This window comes from Lissotriton vulgaris, chromosome 11 (assembly GCF_964263255.1).
Source record: "Lissotriton vulgaris chromosome 11, aLisVul1.2, whole genome shotgun sequence".
NCBI lineage: Eukaryota > Metazoa > Chordata > Amphibia > Caudata > Salamandridae > Lissotriton > Lissotriton vulgaris.
This window is the reverse complement of record NC_141699.1, coordinates 749,187,312-749,211,834: the sequence shown is the minus strand read 5'-3', so window position 1 is coordinate 749,211,834 and position 24,523 is coordinate 749,187,312. Positions and strand designations below refer to the sequence as shown.

At 44.7% G+C, this 24,523-nt stretch overlaps 1 protein-coding gene across 1 annotated transcript in view; it reads right to left on the bottom strand.

Moving 5' to 3' along the window:
• The window catches only part of AP1S3 (adaptor related protein complex 1 subunit sigma 3), a 146,461-nt gene that overhangs the window by 67,173 nt on the left and 54,765 nt on the right, over positions 1-24,523 (bottom strand). Inside the window, exons 3-4 of the mRNA XM_086943870.1 lie at positions 7,948-8,056; positions 5,567-5,704 (exon numbers count right to left, since the gene is read on the bottom strand). Coding sequence (XP_086799996.1) covers positions 5,567-5,704; positions 7,948-8,056 — 247 coding nt within the window. The remainder of the gene's footprint in view (positions 1-5,566; positions 5,705-7,947; positions 8,057-24,523) is intronic.

Genomic DNA, 24,523 nt, shown 5'->3' with positions numbered 1-24,523 from the left:
GACCCGGCCTGGCCTCCTCTGGCCCCGGACGGCCACAGACGGCCCGCCCTCTGCCCGGGCTCGGCCCGGCGCCGCCCGCGCGCATCCGCGACGCGGAGGAAACGTCCGTTGTTTAAGCGCCTCCGGCGCGTTGCAGGGCGGAAGTGGGCGGTGAAGTGTTGATGCCTGGGAGCTGTAGTCTCCCCCTCCAGCGGCCGTTCAGCGGTGTTCGCGACGGCGGCAGGGAGACCAACAGCGTGTGCAGCCCAGGGAATAGGTCCAGCAGGTAAGGGTGTGCTCCGCTAGCTGCCCCGTGAAGATATGGCACCACTGTGCAAACGCACCCCAGGGTGCGTTGTAAATTGGGGGAAATAAGTCCCTTTGAGTCCTGAGTGTCCCTGTGGGCCACCTAGCCCACCAGCTACCTCCAGTAAGCGCCACAGAGATGCGTTGCAGAAAGGTGTAACACAAAACCTCTCTGCAATGCAGCTCCCTGGCGCATACTGGAGGTACTTGGTGGGCTAGTTCGCCTTCAGGTACCCACAGAATTGAAGGAGACTTAATCCCCCAATTTACAATGTGCCAGGGGGTGCGTTTATATACTTGCTATGTCAGGCCCCACCCCCTCCCTGCACCACTGTGCAAACGCGCCAACATAAAAAAAATCTTTTTTGGGCCCTGGGGGTTCTTTTGAGACCCCCTGAGCAGGTTGGGGGGTCAGGGTGTTTCTACCCTGCACCCTTCTCTTGTTTTATATCTTTGTTTTTCTGTTTTCTGGCGAATCGCTTCTACGAGCCACAAGATGGCTGCCAACACTTCCTGGTATGGAGTGTTGGCAGCCAATCACAGTGAAGCTTGTGCCCAGGACTTACGCTCTGCCCAGATATTGAAACTTTTATTTTTCTAATTTCTCAGCAACTACTGAACGGATTTACACCACTTAAAACAAAAAAGGTCGCTTTCTAACCCACACACTACCTTTGTGCCAGATTTGGGGTAATTCCGTGCAGTAGTTTTGACTGTAGGCTTGCACAAAGTTTCCTATGTGAAAATGTTTTTTTCACTAATTTTTGGAATTTCTCAAAAACTACTGAACGGACTTACACCATTTAAAAGAAAGGTCGCTTTCTGAACCAAACTCTACCTTTCTGCCAACTTTTGGGTAATTCTGTCCAGCAGTTCGGGCTGTAGCTCGTCGTAAGATTTCCTATGGAAATTAACATGAGGAAAACGAGTTTTGGGACCCCCCCTTTTTTCAAAGGGAGGAGGCCTATGATGCAGAAACCTTCCCCAAATCATTTTAACATTGATTGCAGCAGTGTGAGACCATTCTGCGAGGCTGCACTTAGGCAAATGCTGACAATTAAAGGCTGAATAAATTTGGTATCAGGTAGCCAGGTTTAGAGGCATGCAAGGATTTGGGTACTTGACAGCCCGTTTTTAAATCAGTCCATCGTTGGGCAACTAGTGGAGCTATATTAAACCAGGGTCATGTGGTCTGGGACTTTCAATTCAGAGCTCGCTCAGCGTTTAGTTGGTAAATCTCAGACTCCATTACAGTTGTCAATGCAAGAGGAACACTGCTATAGTAAGGGTGATTTGATCTTTCACTTGAATAAACTGGAGTAGCCGACTGGTGACCGAGGTGAAGCACACTTTGGCCACAGAATTAAGACAGTTAGGAGAGAAATAGTAAAATGTAAAAGAGGACTCCAAGACACCCAATAGAGTTAGAGGAGGTGGGAGAAGTGCCCAGGAAACAAAGCCACATGAAATGTGAATGTCTGTTTTTTTCAGGGCGTAGGGTAAAATACTGTTTTCCTTGTGCATTTATGCAAAGCCAGTTGTCTGTCATCCATTTATTATCTGTTGGAGACAGACACACACTCCACTTTTGTGCTCTGCTTCTTTTGGAGTGTGAATTTTAGTGTCTCTGGAGCCCATATGGCAGCCAATATTGCAGCTGAAGAGGGTTGCTACAAGTGGAACCATGTAGGTGTTGAAGAGAGCTGCCAAGAGAGATGATTCTTAGGAACCCCAGAAGTAACATGAGAGATTTTACAAAGGGCCAAGTTTTACCAGGTTTGTGTGATGTCAGAGACTAAATCTACATGAGCAGGGCTCGTCCTACACAAAATGTGCCCTCCAGATGGAAGGTAAGGGGGCTATGCTCAGTTGTGTAGAAGGTAGCAGACAGGACTAAGCCAATAAGGTCACACAACTGACCACTGTTGCTGACAGCCAGCATTTATTTCATGATGTCCATTAAAGCTGTTTCTGTGCCTCCGAAATCTCACTGGAAATAATTGAGGCGGTAGTTAGGTTCCAGAAAGTTAGACAGGTTGGTAGTGACGACCACTTGGAGAATGTTTGTGATGGCAGGAAGGCCTGAGGTATGGTGTAACAGCAGCATGGTTAAGTAACAGCTAAAGTTGCCTGCCGGCAGGTAAGCACTGACGAATAAAGTAAAGAACAGTGCTATTGCCGAGAGTAACAGATATGAGTTTGTTAATGATCTTGCTGATTTTTTTTTTATATTACTGCAAATAAACGCCATGAGGGTTCTATTTTCCGGTAGGCGAGAGTAACATTTCCGGTGGGTTTGTCATTGAAGGCCATGAGATCCTTACAAAGCTGCTGCGTGGGTGGCGCTTGATAACTAGGCGAAGAGATGCTAGTTCATTTTGTGTAAATAAAACCTGACTAAGTGCATGTTTACTATCAGGCCTCTTAGTGCTGTATGGCGGAGGAATGGAGAGAGTTGGAAAAAAAAAACGAATCATAGTGCTATGACTGTTTGAAAAGCCAAGTGCTTAATTGCTTCCTACACTGTATGAAACTTCTTTCAAAATGCAGCTGTGCTGGTAGAGAGTTACATAGCAGTGAAGTCTGAAAGAGAGACTGCATCCTCCCATGTATTCCTTACTGTAATTTAGAATCACTAGAGACTGTCTGAATTGGAGAATCTTAAAAGTCAGGATGGGGTAGACTTTCTAACTCTCTGCTATAAAAAGGTGCCAGATGTCACTTGCTGTGAGGAGCTAGAGCAGTGACACATGCGCACAAGAGGGGTTCATAAAACCTAGTATAGCCGTAGAACCCACTTCCTCATCCTAACAGTCTTCACAAAGGATAAATGCCTACTCTGATCGAGTTCCAGCAGACACAGAAAGCTCCTGGACCATGATTTAGACATTTCCCATGATTTCGGGTCTAATTATTCCCTTGCGATTTATTTCCACCTAGAGACATGAATAACATGCTTATGTCCACTAGGAGACAGTATAATCCTTTTGTATTCCCTTTCTGGTTTTTACCCACTCAAAAAACAAAAAGAATCAGGGTAGCAAGAGCCCTCCCAAGTGTAGTTGAGCGCTCACAAGTTAAACCTATGAGAGGCACGGTTCGATGATAAAGTATGCCAAGAATCGGTGGTTGGGGGCTTTATGCAGCAGCAGCTGCTACCGGACATGGGTGGTGGGCGGGACGAAAAAGAAAAGAAAACCCACTTACCTTTAACAGCCAGCCGCTGCCTCTCCTCCGTCCTCATCCTCTTCCTGCAGACCGAGCCAGCAGCTGGAAGCACCCGTGCTCCTCTGAGCCAATCCTAAAGCTGCAATGCAGTGTTGTGATTGGTCTGAGTGCCATGGTTGGGCGCTCAGACGGGTACTGGGAGGCTTCGCATTTTTCTCTCCAGGCTGTGCAAAGCAAGCCTGGTGGGGAAGATGAAAAGTGCGCAGGACTGTTTTGTCGGATCAAGTGGGCAGGCCAAGCAGTCATGCGCACTTAAGGAGTACAAACAACTTATTTTCCTACTCTGGCCATCCCAGCCCGAGAGCCACTGACTGCAATTGGAAAACTAAAATGATAATAACGAAATGTTATCATTTTATTTTTCCTCTTGTTCAGTGGGGCGACGCTCCTCCGCCTTTGCAGAGGAGCCACCACTGTCACTATGGACTGAGTGACGGCTTTCAATTGTACAGTCGGTTTCCACTCAATTTCCCAAAGTAACTTGTGTATACCAGGGGCGGCTCTAGGCTCATCGTGGCCCTGGGCAGGGAGCGTGGGGAGGGGCCCCGGAAGGTGTGGTCCGGGCAGGGCGGAGCCGCCCAGAGCTCAGGAGGGGGGGGTCAGGGTGTTAGGAAGTGCAACAGAGCAGGAGGCTGCCAAATCCCTGCCACGCAAATATGTATCCATTATCAGAGGATTATTATATTAAGGATCTATATTGGTTTGGAGGCCCCTGGGGTTTGGTGGCCCTGTGCAGGTGCACAGCTTGCACATGCCTAAGGCCGCCCCTGTGTATACTTTATAGCTGCTGCCATAAATGTGACAATGAATTCTGTCAGGAATGAGGTGACACTTTCTACATCAGAGAGCAATTTGTTGCACTTGGATTTGGAGGATTTAAGCTTCTATTTGTAAGAAGGGCAAGGTCATCCAGCACAAAAGTGGTGATATGGAAAAGGCATTCAAGGATTATGGAGAGGACTTATCAACTGGGGCAACTCATCAGCAAGACCGAAAAGGAAGACATTGGGTTGTCGATTTTTTTACGTTATCCAGGATGGGGAAGGAAGGGTGTTATTGCACCCTTTTTTGAGGAAAACTCTTTGTGCAAGATAAAATGGATGTGCGCATGGTTCGCTCAGGGTAATAGTTGGTAGTCAAGGATGCCCAGGTTGGCAGTTTTGAGAAAGGTAGATAACGTTTTTGCCCAGCTGAAAGCATGTTGTCAATTTTGATGGAATAGACTGGATTATCCCTCTTATCCACAATTCCTCTCATTTCCAGGAGTCATCAGCTTAAATGATGAAGTTACCTACTATATGACAGCATTTCAAGGAGGTCATCACGATTTGGGCTAGATCCCAGTTGTCAGTGGGGAGAAGTCAAATTTTTTCTTGGGGGACGATAGGTGACTACATACTAGAGCAGGAAGAGGGGCTAGTTACATATTTAAACAAGCAAATATTCAAAAGACTTGTATTCTGGGCTTCTGAATATAATGTTGGACTCATGGATAAGAGTCATCCCTCTGCCTTGCTCACATACATATATCTTGTCCAGCAAGATGTTTCAAGGGATTGGGATTTTGGTGTTAGACATACATGTTTCAGTCTAAAATGTGTTTTTTGGTGCGATTGGTAGCAGCGTCAAAGATGTATGAGGCGATGTGACCGGGGATCCGATGGTTAGGGAATGCACCTATGAAGGATTATGGTACACGATTGTTGCATAAGAGTGGGAAGGGGACAGAGGTGGGGTTGCATTGTCAATGTGGTGAGAGAAAGGTATTAATGAAACTAACCTGAGTCTCCAACAGAGGTAATCGTTTAAGAAACTGGGCATGAGAAGGGATCTTTGAAATACAGAGGTGTGGGAGAAGCTGTGAATGAGGAGGAGGACATTTCTCCTTATGGAATATTAATCCAGACTCAATGAAAACCTAGAAAAGAATAAACTTTCCATTCCACACTTGTTGCTGTTCAATGTACACATAGGACTGTTCTCGATTTCCCCCCAATAAATCTTATCAGATGTATTTGCTTGCAATTGAATTTTTCATTTTACTTCCGCTTACCTCTTGTAACATATCCGAGTCTTCAATGGCTTTCACTACAGATAACTTTGAAGTGTCTTGAATTTCTCCACCAATTAGAAACTCGTCAAGAAGAAAATAAGCCTTCTCAAAATTAAAAATAATATCTAGTTCACAAACCTGAAAGGGAGGAAAATGTACATTTGAGTATGCTGATGACATTTTATAAGTAAAATTACACAGAACTGAATCCAGCCTGTAGAAAGCAAACTATGATTTAAGATACTAATTCTTAAAAAGCAAACCCCGGTCACCTTCCTGCTCTTGGTTTGGGAAGAACAAATTGCATTTCTGTCACTGAGCAATCAATCTATCAAAGAGGATGAGATTTGGGGGTAGTCTGTAATACACTACATGTACACTCATTTTGGCTTTAAGGGCTTGTCTTCCTTATTTGAATGACCAGCTTTTAATAGGATGACATTTTCTGTAAGTGGCAAGTACAAATATTTTGGATAAAAAATATGACCAAAACTATTTATGCATGCTATAACTTTTGGGGGCTGAACCCTACAACATGACTATGGGTTAACGTTATTTACGAGACATAACAATTAAATCGCCTTATATTTAACACAAAGGAATATTCAGTGCATCATACCCAATGAAAAGCCCCATGTGACAGGCAATAACAAAAATCACTTACCAGCACATCATGCTTTTGGGAACTCTTGTTCTGGCCTGTGGGACAATGCAGTCTGTGTTTTGTGACTGATCTCAGTATGGAAGCCCCTCCCTTCGATCCCAAACGTGTAGTTATTTAATTTTTTTAAACTGGAATGTCTATTTGCATTGCTATGCATCGGAATTTGTAGGTTTGTTGATTTTTTTTTATTAGTAAAGGAGCAAGGTGTTGACAGTAGTTGTTATCAGGTCAGCACAAAGTGAACTGGGCAGCACGGTGATGATGGAGGCCATACCGGAAACTGAGAATCGCTGAACACATGCGTAGACTCTTCAGGGCGGAGGGTTAGGCCAGTGAAAGTGTGGAGAAAGTTGCAGTGGCTTCATATCGTCTGCAAGTTAATGCCAACATGGGTTGTGGAGGGGCTGTTGAACTGCTGAGAGGGGCATCATTGCCTTTTGCTGTGGGTCAGTGAGGTTCTAATGACCAATTCGTTCCTCGTAATTACTAGAGCAGTTAATTATCAGATTTTATAGAATGCAACTGCGATTAAGAATGCTTATCTACTGAGCTGCATTTCACAGGTACGAATCCGGGCAATCACGAGTCGGCCTTCTATTCATGTTGATTAAATGTTCCAGAAAACGTTTGGTCTTCTACTTATCACTAACTGATAAATAGGATAGAAAGCCAATTTGGCCACTGAATGGCAGCCAAAAGGGGAAAGTAGATGAAAAGGGGAGGATAACGGTAGACTATCCATATCAGATCCCAAAATGCCAGTGGGGCAAAGATCAATGGGCACCCCTACTGTAATGGTACAAGTTCAACCGAAAACCATACGCTTATGTATCACTCAAGCACCAAGTGTGTCTTGCCCCTGTGGTGCTCACCTTCAGCGGTCTATATCTATTATTAAGAATGGCTTAAGCTAGGTTGACTTTAAGACCTCTCTCACCATTCAGTTCGATCTGACATTTCTAACAGACTCTCCTACGACTCAAACTAGGACAATTGCTGCTGCCTAAATTTGGATACATTTTTAGGTCTTGCTTACAGACCGCTTTACCTGTCTGGTGTCGAAGACCTCCTGTCTCTAATTCAAATCTGTATACTGGGTTTTGGGACAGCACCTTACCCTTAAATGGATGGGGTTCTAGTCCATCGCATTTCGTTGCTTTTTATTCAATGGCTTTCTTCCCTATTCTTTGTTTAACCCAAGTCTGGCACATTTTGTTTTTATTGTGTTCTGATTGTACTGAAGGAAGAACTATAGTTTTTTCTTTAGCACTCCATTGCATTGTCTGTGTTTTCTTGCTCACTCCCTCATCTGCTGTTTAGTCCAACAAATCCCACCCTCACTCTCCGTGTTGCTATCCCAATCCATGCACAGCTATTCCATTACTACTCAAAGCATCTTTTTTTTTTTTTACATTTTACGCCTCCAGTCCCCCTGAACAACACTCCTACATGGATTGCTCAGGGAGACTCTTTAGCGTTGCCAGTGCTTATCAAATTTCCACCTGTGAATTCATATTCTATGGTTAATACAATGTTTACTAAATCAATTAGGGAGTCTTGAACAATAATGACCTTTACTAAAACATCAAGAGACAAAAGAATAATTGTTTGTTGAACATAAATTAAAAATAAAATACACAATTACACCTCAATTGCAACATTTATATCAAAACCATATCAAAACGTATACTAAATTGTGGTTATTGAAAAAACTTACATTTCCAAAGTACTTATCGAGTACTTCTACAAACCGATGAACAGTTTCTAAAGTCAGTAATTCATTATCTCCTTCTTCTACCGCACAACAAAAATATAAACTAGCGTACCTAAAAAGAGAAACAAAACAAGATGATAAATTAGAGATAAGCTCTTAAACGTACCCCATTGGCTAGAAGTAAAGTTTCTTGCAAGTTTGAGGCAAAATAAATGTTCACTGATCTTGGCAACCACTTACTGGCATTCTCATCTAAATTTGTTCACAAAGCTACCTTGGGCTGAGTCTGCAGCTAAGAACTTATGATAACTTGTAGGCTGGATAGAGGATTTATGGGAGGACGTTCTTATAACACAAGATAAGGAAATCATTTTAACGTCATAGGTTTAAGAGAATTATGTGAATTTAGATGAGGCATTTCAATTTTCCTATCTAAATCTAGGAAATCCACTTTGATTATAAATTACCTGCAACAACAAATTAGATCTGTAAATAAGAATGATGGCAACTAGCATGAAATAATTGGAACATAACCTCAAAGACCAACCATCTCACATTCTTCATATATTTAACAAATCACAATTTCACAAAACATTCTTGAATATCATGGTGTAATGAAATTTTAAAAATGTCTCATGATAAAACGCCATTTTTGTTCTTTATCATTGCTAAATACAGATGGTCCTTATATAAAGGCAACACTTACAAGTGAAGGAGCACAAGCAGGTTTTAGAACGGCCATAGTTGCTCTGTTTGCCAGCAAGGACATGAATGAGACTTTATTATATACAATCTTATACACATATCAACCCATGTATTCCTTGAGACTGCATGGCAGTCCTTCAACAAAGTATACTGGAATACTTTTGTGGTGTCGAGTTTTTACAAAGACTATGTTAATAGGTTTGACTTGCACCTGAAAGTGTTTCTTTAGTCACCAATGACTTTAGTAACACAATAACTCATCCTACACGTACTCTGCAAAAAACTGGGCTATTATTTCTGGGGGCAGTGGGGGTAAGCACCCACCTCAAGTAATGATCTCAATCCCAGTCAGGGTGAACCATTAAGATAATTAAATATATAGGAGCTCAACCCCATGATAGTTATGCCACAGAGTAGATAGGCTTAACCTAGAGGCAATGTGTGAACAATTTAAGCAGAGTTAAAAGAGTAATACATTCAAAATAAAAAACAATAAAAATCTAAAATGATTAGGAAAATAGAGTAACATTTAATAAACAAAATGGCACCAAAATCCAATAGCGGGAATCAAAGATTTGATTTAGAAACTTTTTAAAGTAGAAATAGCACCAGGAAGCGCAAAGTGTCAATAGTCACGGTTGAACGGGACCTAGGCGCAATTTGACACTGACCATAACAGAGTGCGGATCGGATCTACTAACCTGGTTCTCCCTGATTTTACCTTCTGACTTCAGTCGTATAAGTCCCAACCCACCCCAGCAATACACACCTAAAGCACCCAGGAAATCAGGGGAGGCACTTAGAGACTCACACCTTGTCAGATAGAGACCAGTCCAGGTCCATTTGCCACTGATCAGCTGCATGAAAGGCATCTTCGAGCTTGTTGCACCTCTGTCGCTTGAACAGAAGGCCAGCCTCATGACACTTTGAGTCCACCACTTTGTCCTGGGTACAAAAGGTGAGTCGGTCGAGTTTTCTAGGCTCTTTTCAGGTCTCCAACAGCACATTCAGTGCTTTTCAGATCTTTCACAAGTCCAGGAGTGTTCTGAAATGAGTGTCTGGTGATACTACATTTATATCTGGTATGAGTGAGTGAATGGGAATGATCACTGGGGACACCCTAACCAATGGGGTAAAGGTTGGGGGGCAAACCCTATCAACTTCGGGCATTTTCAAGATGGTTGATGTCTTCAGCCACACTAAACTTGGGCTCTGTAGGCTGGACGGGTGTGTAGGGTGACTACAATGGCAATTCTTGTGTCCTCCAAGGGTCATCTTCATCTGTTGGGATAAAGATGGCCCTATGTTTATCAGTACATCCAGTTGTAGAAATCCGTTAGGTCACTCCCTTCTGTGTGATTTAATTTTGTTGCATGGATTGTGTAGTGCTTTGATGCCAGGGTTAAGTTGTGTTTTATCCGTACACTACTGCTGGTTGAACAGAGTCATTTGTGTAGCATACACTACGATCACACTCCACGGCAAGACAATTGGAGGAACATGTTCTTCATATTACAAATAGCTGGTCTATGAAGAGTGGGATCATACTGAAACTTTGCATCCACTGCACTGAAAGAAGAGGCCCACTGCACCCACCTTGGGTGTGGGGCATGACCATTAGTGACTGCCTCTAGCCCAAGCATGTGAGAAACCACAATCATGAGTTTTCCGTGGGCCAAAGGGCAAGCCTTCCCAATAGCTGTTTACATAGCTGCAAGGATTTTTCCAGTGGAAGCAAAAAGTGCTTCAGCTGGGGAATTCGAGTGAGACTTATATGCTATGCGAACAGTCTGTCCCTCATTGTAGGTTTACATAGGTATAACCAATTTAGAATCACTCTAAAAACTAGGTTGGACTTTGTTAGAATTGGGGGTCTCTGGTTGACAGTGGTATACACCCTGTTCAAGTAGGGACCCTTCCTTCTAGTCAGGATGAGAAAAGTACATACCTAAGATTGCCTCTGGTCACTCTCTGGTAGCTTGGTGCAGAGCAGTCAGGATAAACTCCAGAGGCAATGTGTAAAGCATTTGTATATAACCCACAGTAACAATGAAAACACCTCAAAAAAGACTCCACACCAGTTTAAAAAAAATAAGCATTTATCTGATTAAACAAGACCAAAACAACAAAAATACTGATATCAAGATATGGTTTTTAAAAAGGTAAAAACTGCTCTGCCTTTTGGAAATTATGGGTGCGTCACTTTTAACACAAAGTGCCTTGGATGAGTCAACATTACAGGATGAAAACAGGAACAGGGGAGGTGAAGGGTCAAATACAGTGATGCATCAGTTTCTTTAGATGAGTGAAGGTGATGCGTCGGTTCCTTAATCCAGGGAAGGTGACGTGTCAGTTCCTTGTTCCAGGGGAGGTGATACGTTCGTTCCTTACTACCATGCAGGGGAGGTGATGCGTCAGTTCCTTATTGGAGAGGGGGTGAGGAGTCCGTTTCTTACTACGAGGACTTATTTCCTTACTGAAAGCCCAGTGTCGATGTAGATTTGGTGAAGATCACTTGCACTTTAGCACTGATCAATAAAGAACGGATGAAATATGTTGAATTTCAGGAAATCTTGGATCCCTCTCAGAACGGGTGCCATGCCGGTCACAGCACGGAATCTGCCCTCATTGTGGCTACTGACTGTATTCGTGCACAGGTAGTTCAGGGCTGGCGGTAGTTCTGATAGTGTTCAATCTATCGCAATTATTCAACACCATCTGTCCTGCTCTTGTGGCAAGTAGGAATCTCTATGATAGCCTTACAGCTTTTACCTTCATTAGTGTCAAACAGGGCACATATTGTCAGCTCTGGAGGCTCTAGAGCCAAGGCCATTAGCCTTCCTTGTGGGATGCCCCAGGGCTCGTCTTTGAGTCCCACCCTTTTCATTCTTTATTTGACTCCCTTGGCCGATCTGGTGCGGTCCTTTGGCTTTCATGGGCTGTCCTATGCTGACAATACGCAAATTATCATCTCCATTTCGAATGACCTGCAGCGGGTGTCTGAGAGGTTCAATCAGTGCATGTCCAGCATCATTTGCTGGATGAAAGACAATTCACTAAAGATCTACGCAGACAAAACCGAAGTGCTGGTGTTTGGCTTGCAGAATTCCAACCTGTCTAACTCCTGGTGGCTGACGATATGTGGTCCCCTCCCGGTTCAGGTTTGGACAGCAAAAAATCTGGGGGGGTCCATCTTTAATGATGGCCTGAGCTTTCACACACAGTTCAGCCGCACAGTTAGTACATGTTTTTACAGTTTGAGGATTTTGAGAAAGGTTCTGCTATTTATTCCGTCCGAACTGCACCAGACGAATATTATCGCTCTAGTCACCTCTCTACTGGACTATTGCAATGCAGTGTACCTAAACATTAATGGCGTCTCCCTCAATAAGCTCCAGGTGGTATAAAAGGTGGTGGCCCATCTTATTTTGAAGATTCCCAAGTGTCTGTTAGCCAGGGAGGGGATGTGTTCCCTTCATAGGCTCCCCATCAGGAAGCGTATTGGCTTTAAGGCTCTCAGCATGGTTTACAAAGCTATGCACAGCAAGGGTACGCTGCAGCTGAAGTCTCTTTCTCATTGGTACATCCCTTGGAGGCTCTTGACATCCTTCTTAGAGAAAAAGCTTGTGATCTCCTGATTTCGGAAGACAAGATGGGATTGCCGCTCCTTTTCGGTAGCGGCCGCCGAGTTGCGGAATTCCCTACCCTCTTTCATCTACAACTCGGACTCCTATTCGGTTTTAAAAAACATCTTAAATCCTGGCTTGTTTAGTCCTAGGTTGTGGCCTATGAGCCTCTATTCTATCTCCTTTGTCTGCGATAGTGCCTTGACACCCTCCGGTATAAGCACGCTCCATAAGTGCTATCCTATCAAGTTTGGTGGGAACCCAGTTTGTTCCAATTTTCATTGTAGAAGATTCAACAGGGCTGCGAATAGATTTACACCATTTTATCAGTGCAAAGGTTATTTATAATATTTCCATTGCTGACATTATTTTTACTTCACTACCCACATTCTCAATCTATCTGAGAAACTATGATGAGGCCTACAGGCTGGCGAGCGATATAGCTTAAAAATGATTTAGTAATCTTCTCCACAGCTGCTCACATTTAAAAAAAGTTTTATTAGCCAATATATAACCTCCAAGTCTGATTTTATAATTCAAAAGTCATTTTCCAAAAGTATACTTTGGAGGTAAACAATTGCTACTTTAAAACAGCCACTCAGAATCTGAGAAATCCAAACTATGTGTTAATAGACCTCCCTTGAAAGTATCCTTGAAATTATTTCAGGGTGATAATCAGGAAGACCAATCAAGGCTACTTATTGTCCATGTAGGACCTAGCAAGAGACCAGTAGCACTAAAAGGTGTGCCTAGAACCATCCTGCTACTCTCACTGCTCAGTCCAGCAGTGAAGAACAGGGACAATCACAGGAAGATCCATCTTTGATTGTAAACGAAGTGTAAAGTGTGAGCTGAAGCATCTACTCTCCTCCTGAAACCGATTATCTTTAGCAAAAAGAGAACTTGTCACCAAGCCTTCTTTGGTGCAGCCCCTAAAATATAGAACTCTCTTCCTCCGGATATACGCAGACTCGCCTCGACGACGGCTTTCAAACTGGAAGCCAAAGGATTCTTAATGAGCAAATTCTTACCATAAGGGGTGGAGGCACTCATAAGGTGGCTGTTTCTTTGTTTCTAGCTCCATGGCACAACTAACAGTCACGGATCGTATTGTCTGCATAATATTTTACCTTATATGTGTACCATTGTTTACTGTTTAGCATTTTTCCACAATTACTCTGTATATTTCATTTTGTCCCTTCTTCCAACTTATTGTAAAGCGCTCTGATATCCCTCAGGATCTTGTTCGCGCTATATAAAACTTTATAAATAAATAAATAAACCCCAAAATAACTATTTTAATGCTAGGGTCTCTCCCTACTGAAAATTGCGGTGCAGTCCATTTCAGAATTGATCCCCCAAAGATTTAGAAAGGTTTTACAGTTTTTTAAAGATAAATGGTAAGCTGTTGTAACAAACCAGGTAGCAGTTCTGATGACCTCTGAACCCCCAAACTCCCTGTAAAAATGCAGAATGGCAGTTCTCTCCTTTACCAGTATCCTCTGCCTGTTCAAGCTTTGAAGGGCGGTGTTTGAATGTACTCTCAGGTACAGTAGAAGACCCTTAATGCGGTTGGTGAATTGCCTGCCAGCTTGTAAGAGCTCAAAGTGCACTTAAGCTCAGGTGCTGAAACTGCAGAGGCCATGTGGATGGAGGCATCAGACCAATTTGCAGAGTTAGATCACTGAAATTGTAATTCTGAGTCCTCAACGCCTGTTCTAACACAGATACAGGAGAAGAAAGACATTATACACACTGCCATTCAACACTAATAGAGTTATGGAGGTACGTCCAAAGACTGTTTAAATGTGGGAGATCCTCACATATTTACTGATCCAGGTATGCAGAATAAACATCCACAAGTCTCCCATTGAATTATTCCAGCTCAGTTGCTCTCAAAATGGACTAGATTTTGGACTGCAGCAGACTGATCTGAGAAACAGCGTGACTACATCAGTCAAAGATGGTACCTAAGGGCTTTTCATACTGCCAGGGTTGCCAATTCATTAGCTCCTACAAGCTTAAGCCAAGGTAGTGAAACCATGTTCGGCTTCGGCCCGTGGCAAGTACGAGCTGAACAGAACCAGGCTCTGTAAAACAGAGAGAGAATGGACGATGGGAAGCCTGCCAACACATCTGGCGGTCTCTCTTCAGTATCAAACAAAGGAGGAGCCTCTCATCTTCTCTAAGGTTTTGCCTTCTAATCCATGCTGTTCACCAGTAATCAGACTCATTATCTCTGGCTTTGTGGAGATTCTGCTGGACACAGCTTTGAGACATCCACAGATCTTGAGCAATCAATTCCAAGAAATTAAGTGTAAAAATAACTGTTTCTATGATGTCCAACCCCAATGTCAGTCTGACCGGGTCAACTCGCAATTTGACCTAATGTTTCACCTTAGCCCTGCTGCAAAGAGTGACAACATAATTTATTTTATACACTTGACTTGCTTCATATTTAATGCTACCAATATATTTAAATAAGCAAAATTAATCACCAATAAAAAGACCAATGACTAATGAAGGTAAAGGAGAAAAAAAAATGGAGGGAGAGAAGTGAATAGGATGATTTGGTAGAACTTAATATGAATCAGTAGATCAGTGAGAGCTTTAAGACAAAGAGTAGAGACAGTTTATTAACAAATTAAAGGTGTGAGATGCTTCTTGGGCTGTAGTGTGGGGTGAGACTGAGTTTGGGGTTTGGGGATGTTAAGTTTTGATTTATGTTTCGACAGCACTCACTTACCCCAATAGTCTGCAGACCCAGTCACTAAAAATCCTTCAAAATGTTTCTAAAGAGTTCAGGCTTCCCCCATCCAATTTTCTTTTAAGACAATTGCAAGTGTGGCATGCACTGGACTGGTGCAGCTTGAAGAATGTGTTTCTTTTGCGACGAAAACAGGCAAAAGGTGGGTGGGTTGGCGATCACACCCTCTTCAAAAACCACCTGGCCATCACAACTTATCCATGCCCTTTTAATTGTACCGGGTGTAATTCGTTACTTTTCATTAGACTGATCTGTTTCCTCAAATTGAAGAAACGTGGATTTTGTAAATAATTGTATTAACTTAGTGGGGGTCTTGTCAGTTAAAACGTCATAATGGTCCTTGGTGGCTTCACATCATGGTCAGTCATTCACTCCGATATGGTGTACTACTGCCTCAGACTGCCTTATCAGAAGATAAGGGGCCCTACACAGATAAATGGTCATGTCATGATACAGATTTCCCAAAAGCTGTTGCTATTGATATTAAAGATTATTCCCATAAATTGGTCAGATCATAATAGAATTGATTTTTGGCGCTACAGTAAGAACTCTGCCTCAAGGTGCTCCGAGAATATACACCTGAAGAGATGTCACAAAATGAATACCTCCACCTCACAGAACCAGACCTGTACCTTGTATATAGCGGTCATGGTAAAAACCTGTAAAGTTGTGAATAATGCAGCACCACACAGCCTGGTTTAACTTAAGGCTCAAAACCATGTGCTACACTATTCATAGCGTGGAATATAGTTGGCATAAGCACCAATTGGAAATGGACTGCCAACTTTAGATAAAAGCCTTAGTGTGCAAAAGTACAATGAAATCGGCTAAATAATACTGCTGGGCAGAGGTCATAGCAAAAGCCAAATGACAATGTAGGGGTCGTTTGATTTAGTCAACTTTGTTACAAACACAACCCACTCCAACCATGGTGGGTCCTTCTTTCTCCTGGTGTGTAAGGACCTCAACCACTCCTTTTTAAAACTAAATGTAAAAGAGACACCACAGTAAATTGCTAGCTGAGAGGTCTAAACAGCCAGGCCCATGGTGAGTCTAATCTTCAAAGAACCACACTGTCTCTTCCCTAAATGTAATTTTTCCCAAAGACATGGATTTCGCCTTAAGGGCATTATTTGTAAAAGACTGTACCCTGCTTCAACATAGCTGCTCAGAAAACCTCCCCTCGGACCACATCCTTCATCTCCCAATTAGGGATCTATCTTGAAGGGTCTAATCCCAGATTGCTAGAAAAAAAAACATTTGTAATTCCCCTTCTGAAACAGTCCATACTTGGCCCTCAACTCTGGCAAATTCAGGCCTACTACAAACGTTGCTGCTCTTACTTAGGCCATAAGAAAGATTTTAACCCACTTACAATTCTGTCTGGATGACAAGAGCCACCTCTCCACATTACCATCTGGCTTTTTGGACTGCCTTTGTATGTGCACCACCTACATTGACATTCCCTCGGGTTTGTGGACAAAAGCGGAGGGGTGATTGTAGGTGATGCTGGCCCGGTCTGGCGATTTCAATAGTATGGAACATTCACGCAGTTGAAAGCGCCCACAACTGAACTATGGACCGAACTATTTGATCAAATGTGCATTTAGAGGGCAACCAAGGTGCGCTATTTTAAAGTGAATGGACACTATTCCTTTGTATTTTGGAAGAAGTTGAAAGTGCTCTTGAGCAACCCTTGGGTGGCACAGGTACAGCAAAGATACTAAATAAGTATGAATGGCTCCAATAAAACCACAGTACAGTTGTGGAAGCGAAAACTATGTTTTCAAAGTAAACATGCAAACTAGGTTTGCATGTTTACTTTGAATATATGACGCATATCTCACATTCATTTAGAAAGCTGCGGTACAAACAAATGTTTCTATTACTTACCAGTAATCACGTAACTCCAATTTCTACTCTTGCTTATCTCCATTTTGCAAGGAGGCCCCTGTGCCTCGTAGATGCACCCCCTACCAATATAAAAAGGCTCTGCCGCCTCCACAACTCCTGTATGTACCAAACCACCGTAGACACAGTTGACAAGGCAACCAGGAGGGAGGGCTGGTTGTAATGGAGATAAGCGAGAGCAGGACTTGGAGTAATGTAATTTACCGGTGAGTAATAAAAACATTACCTTCTTTTACCTCTTGCTTATCTCCATTATGCAATGAGACATGCTAAGCCAAACAAAAACCAGGCCAACTGTCCAAGCATCAGCCCACCCAAACAAGTTACACAATTTAAGGGTAAACAAACAGGACCAACAGTCCACCCCAACACAGCGGACAGAATCTCTGAGCCAAAGAGACCCCAAACACAGACGACCTAAGACAACGAGCAGAGTACCTCCTCCCTAGCCTGTGAGCTGACACAACCACCAACCCAAAAAAGAGGAACAATACCTGCAGAGCCAGAAGGCGTAACCCCCACAGACGAAAGAAAGACAACCAGTGAGGCCGCAAAACCAGAGGGAAAGCCCCAATTCGGACACACCCCCTGAGGGAACGCCCCCTCCCCCCCCCCCACACAAAGAACCGGGAGACCAGACTCAGACCAGACTCAGACCAACTAGCAGACCTCATCAAGGGCATTGTAAAGCCCCAAAGGCCATCCTGGAAGACCAGGAGCTCCAGAGGCAGAGAAACAGAAATCAGAATTACGTGCACACAAGTACACCAAGCCCAAAACAACAGTCAATGCTGACCCACTGGGCGTCTGCATGGGAGACAGAGGGCGAGACACCATGCCACAGGAACCCACCTCGCCCAATCAGCAAGATGCCAACTCGAGAAACGCCTGAGAGGACACTAGGAGACAATGAAACTATAGGGCAGAGGAAACCAATGAAACCTGCGACTCCTTACCCATCACCACCATCTCCAACAACAGAGGAAACCAATGCAACCGGTCATTCCAGAGCCACCAGAACAACCGGACCCCCCCCCCCCCCAAAAAAAAGCCAAACCAGAAACTTTGGAACAAGGCAAACAGAGGGAAATGACCACCAGACACGCAGGCCAATGAAACTGCAGGGGACCCACCCCCAAAGTGGCAACCCCCCAACCCCTGAAAACAAATTTGGGGAATAGCAGAATGGAGGCGCCAGAACAGCCACCAGAGTAATGCATACCCATACCCAGGCAACCGCAGTAGATAGCCCACAGCCCAAAATGCAGGAACTGGAAAGGCTGAGACTCCTCTGTGAACCCAGACACCGCAGAAGACATGGACTAACGTGGACGAGCAGGAAGGAAACTTGCAAAAAAGAATGCATCCACGAAGACACCAGGGGAAGGAGTAGCCGGAGGATAGCAGATGAACGGAATGAATGCCACCCAAGATATGAGGCGCCACAGAACCAACACCAGCTGAAACACCCCTAGACCGTCAGCAGACAGCAAACACCCCTATCTACCCTCCCCTTCCACCGCCCCCACCCTAACTAGCAGAACAGAAGCAGCCCGACTTGGGACTGGATGGGAGCAGGGAGGCACCTGGTAACATGAGTAAAGAAGATGAAGATGATCAAAAGGTAATTTCGAATGAACCACCACACCCACCAGATGGAAAGACAAGCACCCCCGCTGGAAAAAAACACTGCAATTTACCATCCACAGGACATGCGCCCACTGGACAACCCTAGCCAGGAGCTCAGCCCGAGGGACCCGCAGTATGGAGGATAATCAGCCGCCAACCCCACCCGGGCAGAAACCGCCCCAACAGAAGCTGCAGGAACAGGGAACCACAGGTGGGAAAACCCTAGGCACCCAGGCAGTCAAGTGAGAAAAAGTGCTGGGAGAGGACCATCAAGAACAGATGTGCAACCAAGCCACATCAGACTGCCCGGGAAGGGAAACAACCTTTACAACGCAACTTTTACAACGCACTACCATTACAACAAAACTTTTACAACGTAACATTCATTACATCGCATGCCATTTCAACGCAACCATTACAACGCATACCACTACAACGCATGTCACTACAACGCATGTAGCTACAACGCATGTCACTACAACGCATGTCACTACAACGCATGTCACTACAACGCATGTCATTACAACGCAGTCATTACAGCACATACCAGTACAATGCACACCATCACAACGCATAGTACCCTTACACTATCCAACATTTACCCTACTGTTGCACCCCTCTGGAGTTAGAATAGTAATTTTTACCCCTACACGATCCAATACTTACCATACATGCAATGTAATGGTATGTGTTGTAATGGTATGCGTTGTAAAGGTAGCATGCGTTGTAATGGAATGTGTTGTAAAGGTAGTTTTTAAAAATTCGTTGTAATGGCATGCGTTGTAATAGAATGCGTTGTAATGGATGTTGCGTTGTAAAAAATGCATTGTAAAGGTATGAGTTGTAAAAGTATGCGTTGTAAAGTCATACATTCCCCGGGAAACAAAACCCTGTTCACTGAACAGCCAGGCACCACCAACGGCGAAGTAAAACAGCCAGCCACCTCCAAAGGCAGAGTAAGAAAGGGATATGGGACAGCCATAGCCGCCAACTAGCAAACATTGAAACCAGAGAGGCCAAGACAGCAAAGGATGCCACAACAGGCACCATTCCAAAACCTAACCCTCAGGGACCAAATAAAGCTTTGTCAACAAGAAGGGACAAGAATGAACTAAGGAGAGGAAACGTGGCAACAGCACCACCCAGTACCACCAAGGTACAGGAGAAGCAGGAGATGGAGACCACCACCCCACCATGGAACAGAAAGGGGGGAAAGGTCAAACGGCACCATAGAAAACCACTGCACATCAGGTCATAACCAGACATGGCGAGAGGTTGAGAACACAATCCACAAAGCACCTCCAGGTGCTAAGAAGCCCGCCAGAGGAAAAACGGACTGTGAGCCCATCCCCCTCAGGTGGCTATTAATGACATTCACCGAGAGGCCCAGCATGCAGAAAAAGAATGTGTAAACAAATGTCTGAAAGTGAGCAGCTACAGGCTTCCACAGTACACCATACTGCTAGAGTGACTTTCATAGCACCACCCTGAAGTACCCGAACAATCCCAGGGAGTTCCGAAGGCTAAGAATTCCTCTGGAGTAGGCCCTTAGAAGACAGCTCATATAGGCTACCGACAACAGACCACCTGCAGAGGAACAACACAGAGAACCCCACAGGCTGAACAACCACACTCCAACAAAGTAACAACACACTCAATGAGCGCAATACCAGGAGCCCAAACTATAACCTGCAGAGCCAGAGGAACACAAAAGAAAGTCTCCGTGCAGAGAAACAGACCCACAGCCAAAGAACAGAAAGCAGCCGGCTGCATGGGCAACCAGGACCACACTCCAGGCTTGTGAAAAGGCACCGGAGACCTCCAGCTAGATGACAGAGGCCACAGCCAGAAAAACTACCCTAATGGCACACTGCCGCACCACCTGTTAGAAAATAATGCAGATGTGGAGCAAGGTAGTGGAGGCCAGGCTCTCATAATCAATTTACACTAAAGCACCATGCCACATGCGCCCAGCAGCCAGGGGGTGCCAACAGAAAAAGCAGCTCCAGGCCTGCATACACAGTAATGCAGACGCAGAGTCAGATCTCAGAGGAAACCCCAGAGTCAATGAGAAAATGGACAGGCCATAAGTCAGGAAACAACATAACAAAAAACATACAGCACAGCTATACATAATATAAACAAGCATTTACAATGCAATGGTTTCGCCTTTGGAAAAGTTAGAGCTATTGGCATTGTAAATGACAAATTTTGTATTTATGTGTTGGTTTTGAAAACAGATAAATAAATGGCATTGTCATTTACATTGCCATTAGCTTAATCTCTCGCAAATGTGAGACCTATTGTTAAAAAAATATAAGGTGATATGTGAGTACCAGGTTAGGCTGAAGAGTACAACAACCCGGTCTGCTATACTGTGGACTTGAAATTAAATGATCAAGCTAACGTGCAGTGATTGGATATCTATTGTGCTTGCTGCAGCACAACAAATGCCTGGGCAGTTTGTAGTGATTTACTTTGCGATGTGACAGGAAATACCCCCAACCGCCCACCAGCCCCCCGCCACACTTGTCTTGAGGAAGACCCGCTGTGACCACAGACGGGGGTACCACAGGGTCGAAACGTCTACGCTTTTGTCTAGGTCCAGTACCTCTGAGATTCTATACTAGGATAGATGGGAATCTCTGGACTACAAACACCGTCTGGCCTATTTTTTAACCTCTATATAGCTAAATGTTCACACTGTATATAATGTTCCCCACTTGAGCACTATGCACTATGCATGCACTTTATGCCTTTGCAAACTATTGCTTTTTGACAGTCTCTTTGTATATGTTTATATCTTTGAATGAAGTAATTTGGATATAAATCATTTTCCTCAAAACTATTATCTCAGGCCTTATTCATTATGTGCAAAAATACCATAGTATTTGATCCTTTTATAAATCATTGTGTGTTTGAGAGCTTATTATTATTTGTTAGATTGCATTAACCCTTTCCGTGCGGCGCACGTTCAGCGGACATCGCATGCTCTACCTTGGTAGTGCTGCGCACGTTCGCTGAACATTCCAGCCCCGCCCGCGCAATAGAACGTTCCGCTCCAGCGCGGAACGTTCGGCGGAGGGGTTAATAGCATCTTGAATTAACGGTTGTCCAACCCGACAGAACTGCTTCATGTTTAACTATAACTTACCCAGGTTCTGAAGGACACAGGGTCATCCCTTTTTTCTTAACTACAATTGTATTTTACACATATACACTGAGGGACTCAGAGTTATCCCTTTGTGACTAAACATACTCCTCCAGAGCTAGCATGATTGTCATACAAATCTCACTTATAAGTCAGAGAAAGTAAAGTAAACACTAAATTCCTTATAAGAGATAGCTCGACATTTTACCTCTATCTTTGAATGCACAGCAAATGTGACAAGATAAGAACAGGGTTTGAAGGCCTGTTAACAGAAATGGAGTACTAGTGGACGAATACAGTAAATAGGGTTTGTGCAAAGGAAGGGACGAACTAGAGGTGGACAGCCTAAAACAAATAGAAAGCAAGTGTGAGTTACGAACCCAATGGTAAACAACGGCCAAATTCATTCCCAGGACGCTTTCCTAATGTCCCAAGAAGTTGTTGGCAAATCTACAGATGTACTGTCTGGTAGACTTCGACATAAAAAGGGATGCCCAGAGTACAAGAAAAAGGTGGATACGCTCTCTTAAACAATATGTATTACTTAAATACCACCAACCCATAGACCACCTGGTGCAGTAAGTAGCGAATTATAACCTGCACGGGTTTGGGGGGGTAGTCAATTTCTAAACAAAACAATGTATTCAATGTACAATAACAACCCCACAATTAAAAGGGTAATAGGCAGGACAGTTGAGTGCTAATCTGAGCCTATGTTTTCAAACACAGACGTAAGTATTGGATCCAGGAAACATCTACTCTTTTACTGCATACACTCTTATGGGTATTCGATGCAGCCATGGGAAACGCGTAGCAACTCTAGCAGCAAAACTAAACGTGTGCATATGCTTAACCGCAGAAGTAGTAAACAAATTGTAGAACGCAACAGAGTATACAGTCACTTATGTCCTCCTCCGTCAAGTTTTTCGCTCCGACACCTCATCGCCGTTTTTTTTTTTATCATTGCGTCTCATCTACCGTCTCTCTATTGTTTCGGGTCACGTTGTGTTGTACACTCCACACCAGTATCCTCTCACCGTTGATGCCTACGATAGCCTTAGGCCCACTCGCCGGGGCCCGACCGAGAAGCAAATCGCGGGTCAGGAAGGGCTTCTTTATTTCAAGCAGCTGCAACTTTTCAGCCACCACCGGAACCCCGGTGACCAGCGGCTTCAGCGGACCTGCAACGGCATGCGAGGTGGCGGCCAGATAGGGCAACAAGCACCTACGAGCACACGGACAGCGGGAGGGGGGGCGGGAAAGGAACGGACAGCGGGAGGGGGGAGGAAACGGCAAGGAAGGCACTCACCTGGACTTCCTCCGTCGGCGGTCGGCCGCAGAATGGCCAAACGAAACCTACAAAAAATAATAAACCCCGCCCACCGCCGTATGACGTTGCGGAGGGAAGAAATCGCGGGAACGCCCCCGAATCTGGTCCGGCCTTGACAGACAGAACCGGCTTCCAATGGCTAGCCTCCATTTATGGAGCTAGCCAATGGGAGCCGGGAGACGTTCCTGTATCCCACATTGTAATCATTAGGATTTCGCCTGCGCGAACTGCTAGCGCAGTAACGCGAGGCGAAACCTAAAAAGGGTGTCCAACCCGTAGTGACCGTTTTGCCAACAGGAAGGAGTACCGCATTCCCCTCAGGCAGTCACCCACTGCATACTCTGAGAGGCTCAGCACCCCCATATAAATGCGTAATAAAATGGCCAAAAAGCCTGCAGCACCTACCTCGAGATGCCTATACTGCCACAGTGACAGTCCACGCACAGCTCTGAAGTGTCTCAACAAGCCCAGGGATTTCCTTAGGCCAAGGATTCCCCCAATCTCAAGAACCTCCGCATAGCCGCTTCCGCTTACCCACACGTCAATCAGAGAACAACATTGACGTGTGCAGACAGGCTCACGAGGATGCTGTGAGCTTCTGCAGCGCTGGCCATGAGAAAAGCATTCAGCTGTTAATTCGACCTTGCACGCGCTGTGTGCGCTTCAGGACCAGAGCTGCTGCTCGATTTTAAAATACCTCGTTTTTCATCTAATTTGGATTTATTTTAATTGTCCCCTGCTTTTAAACTGCGCCTGGCCCTCACCTGCACTCTAACTTGTGGGAACCACACCGCTGTTGGGCGGGTCCGCTTCCTCGCGTAATTCTCATTCCAGTAGCGCCATATTGGAAGTACTTTGTGCCGCTTTTCGGCGCTAGCAGGTAGGCTTGACGCTCTAGTCGTCAGAAGGACGCTAGGCGTGTACTTAAGCCAGGTAAACTGTAGGCTCCCCCTTGTCAGCTGTTAATTCGACCTTGCACGCGCTGTGTGCGCTTCAGGACCAGAGCTGCTGCTCGATTTTAAAATACCTCGTTTTTCATTTAATTTGGATTTATTTTATTTGTCCCCTGCTTTTAAACTGCGCCTGGCCCTCACCTGCACTCTAACTTGTGGGAACCACACCGCTGTTGGGCGGGTCCGCTTCCTCGCGTAATTCTCATTCCAGTAGCGCCATATTGGAAGTACTTTGTGCCGCTTTTCGGCGCTAGCAGGTAGGCTTGACGCTCTAGTCGTCAGAAGGACGCTAGGCGTGTACTTAAATCAGTCATGCAGACGCGCAGCGGTAACGCGCAGCGGGGACGCCTGATTGACGCCGGAGTTACGCCAGAGTTCAGCCCGTCTGCGCCCGTCCGCGCTGCAGGACGGGCTGGACCCTGGGACTCCCGACGTATTCGTGTCCCCCTCCCGGGATGATTTGTTTTGTAACCTCTTGTCGCGGAGACCCCCTGCGCTTTGCTGTCA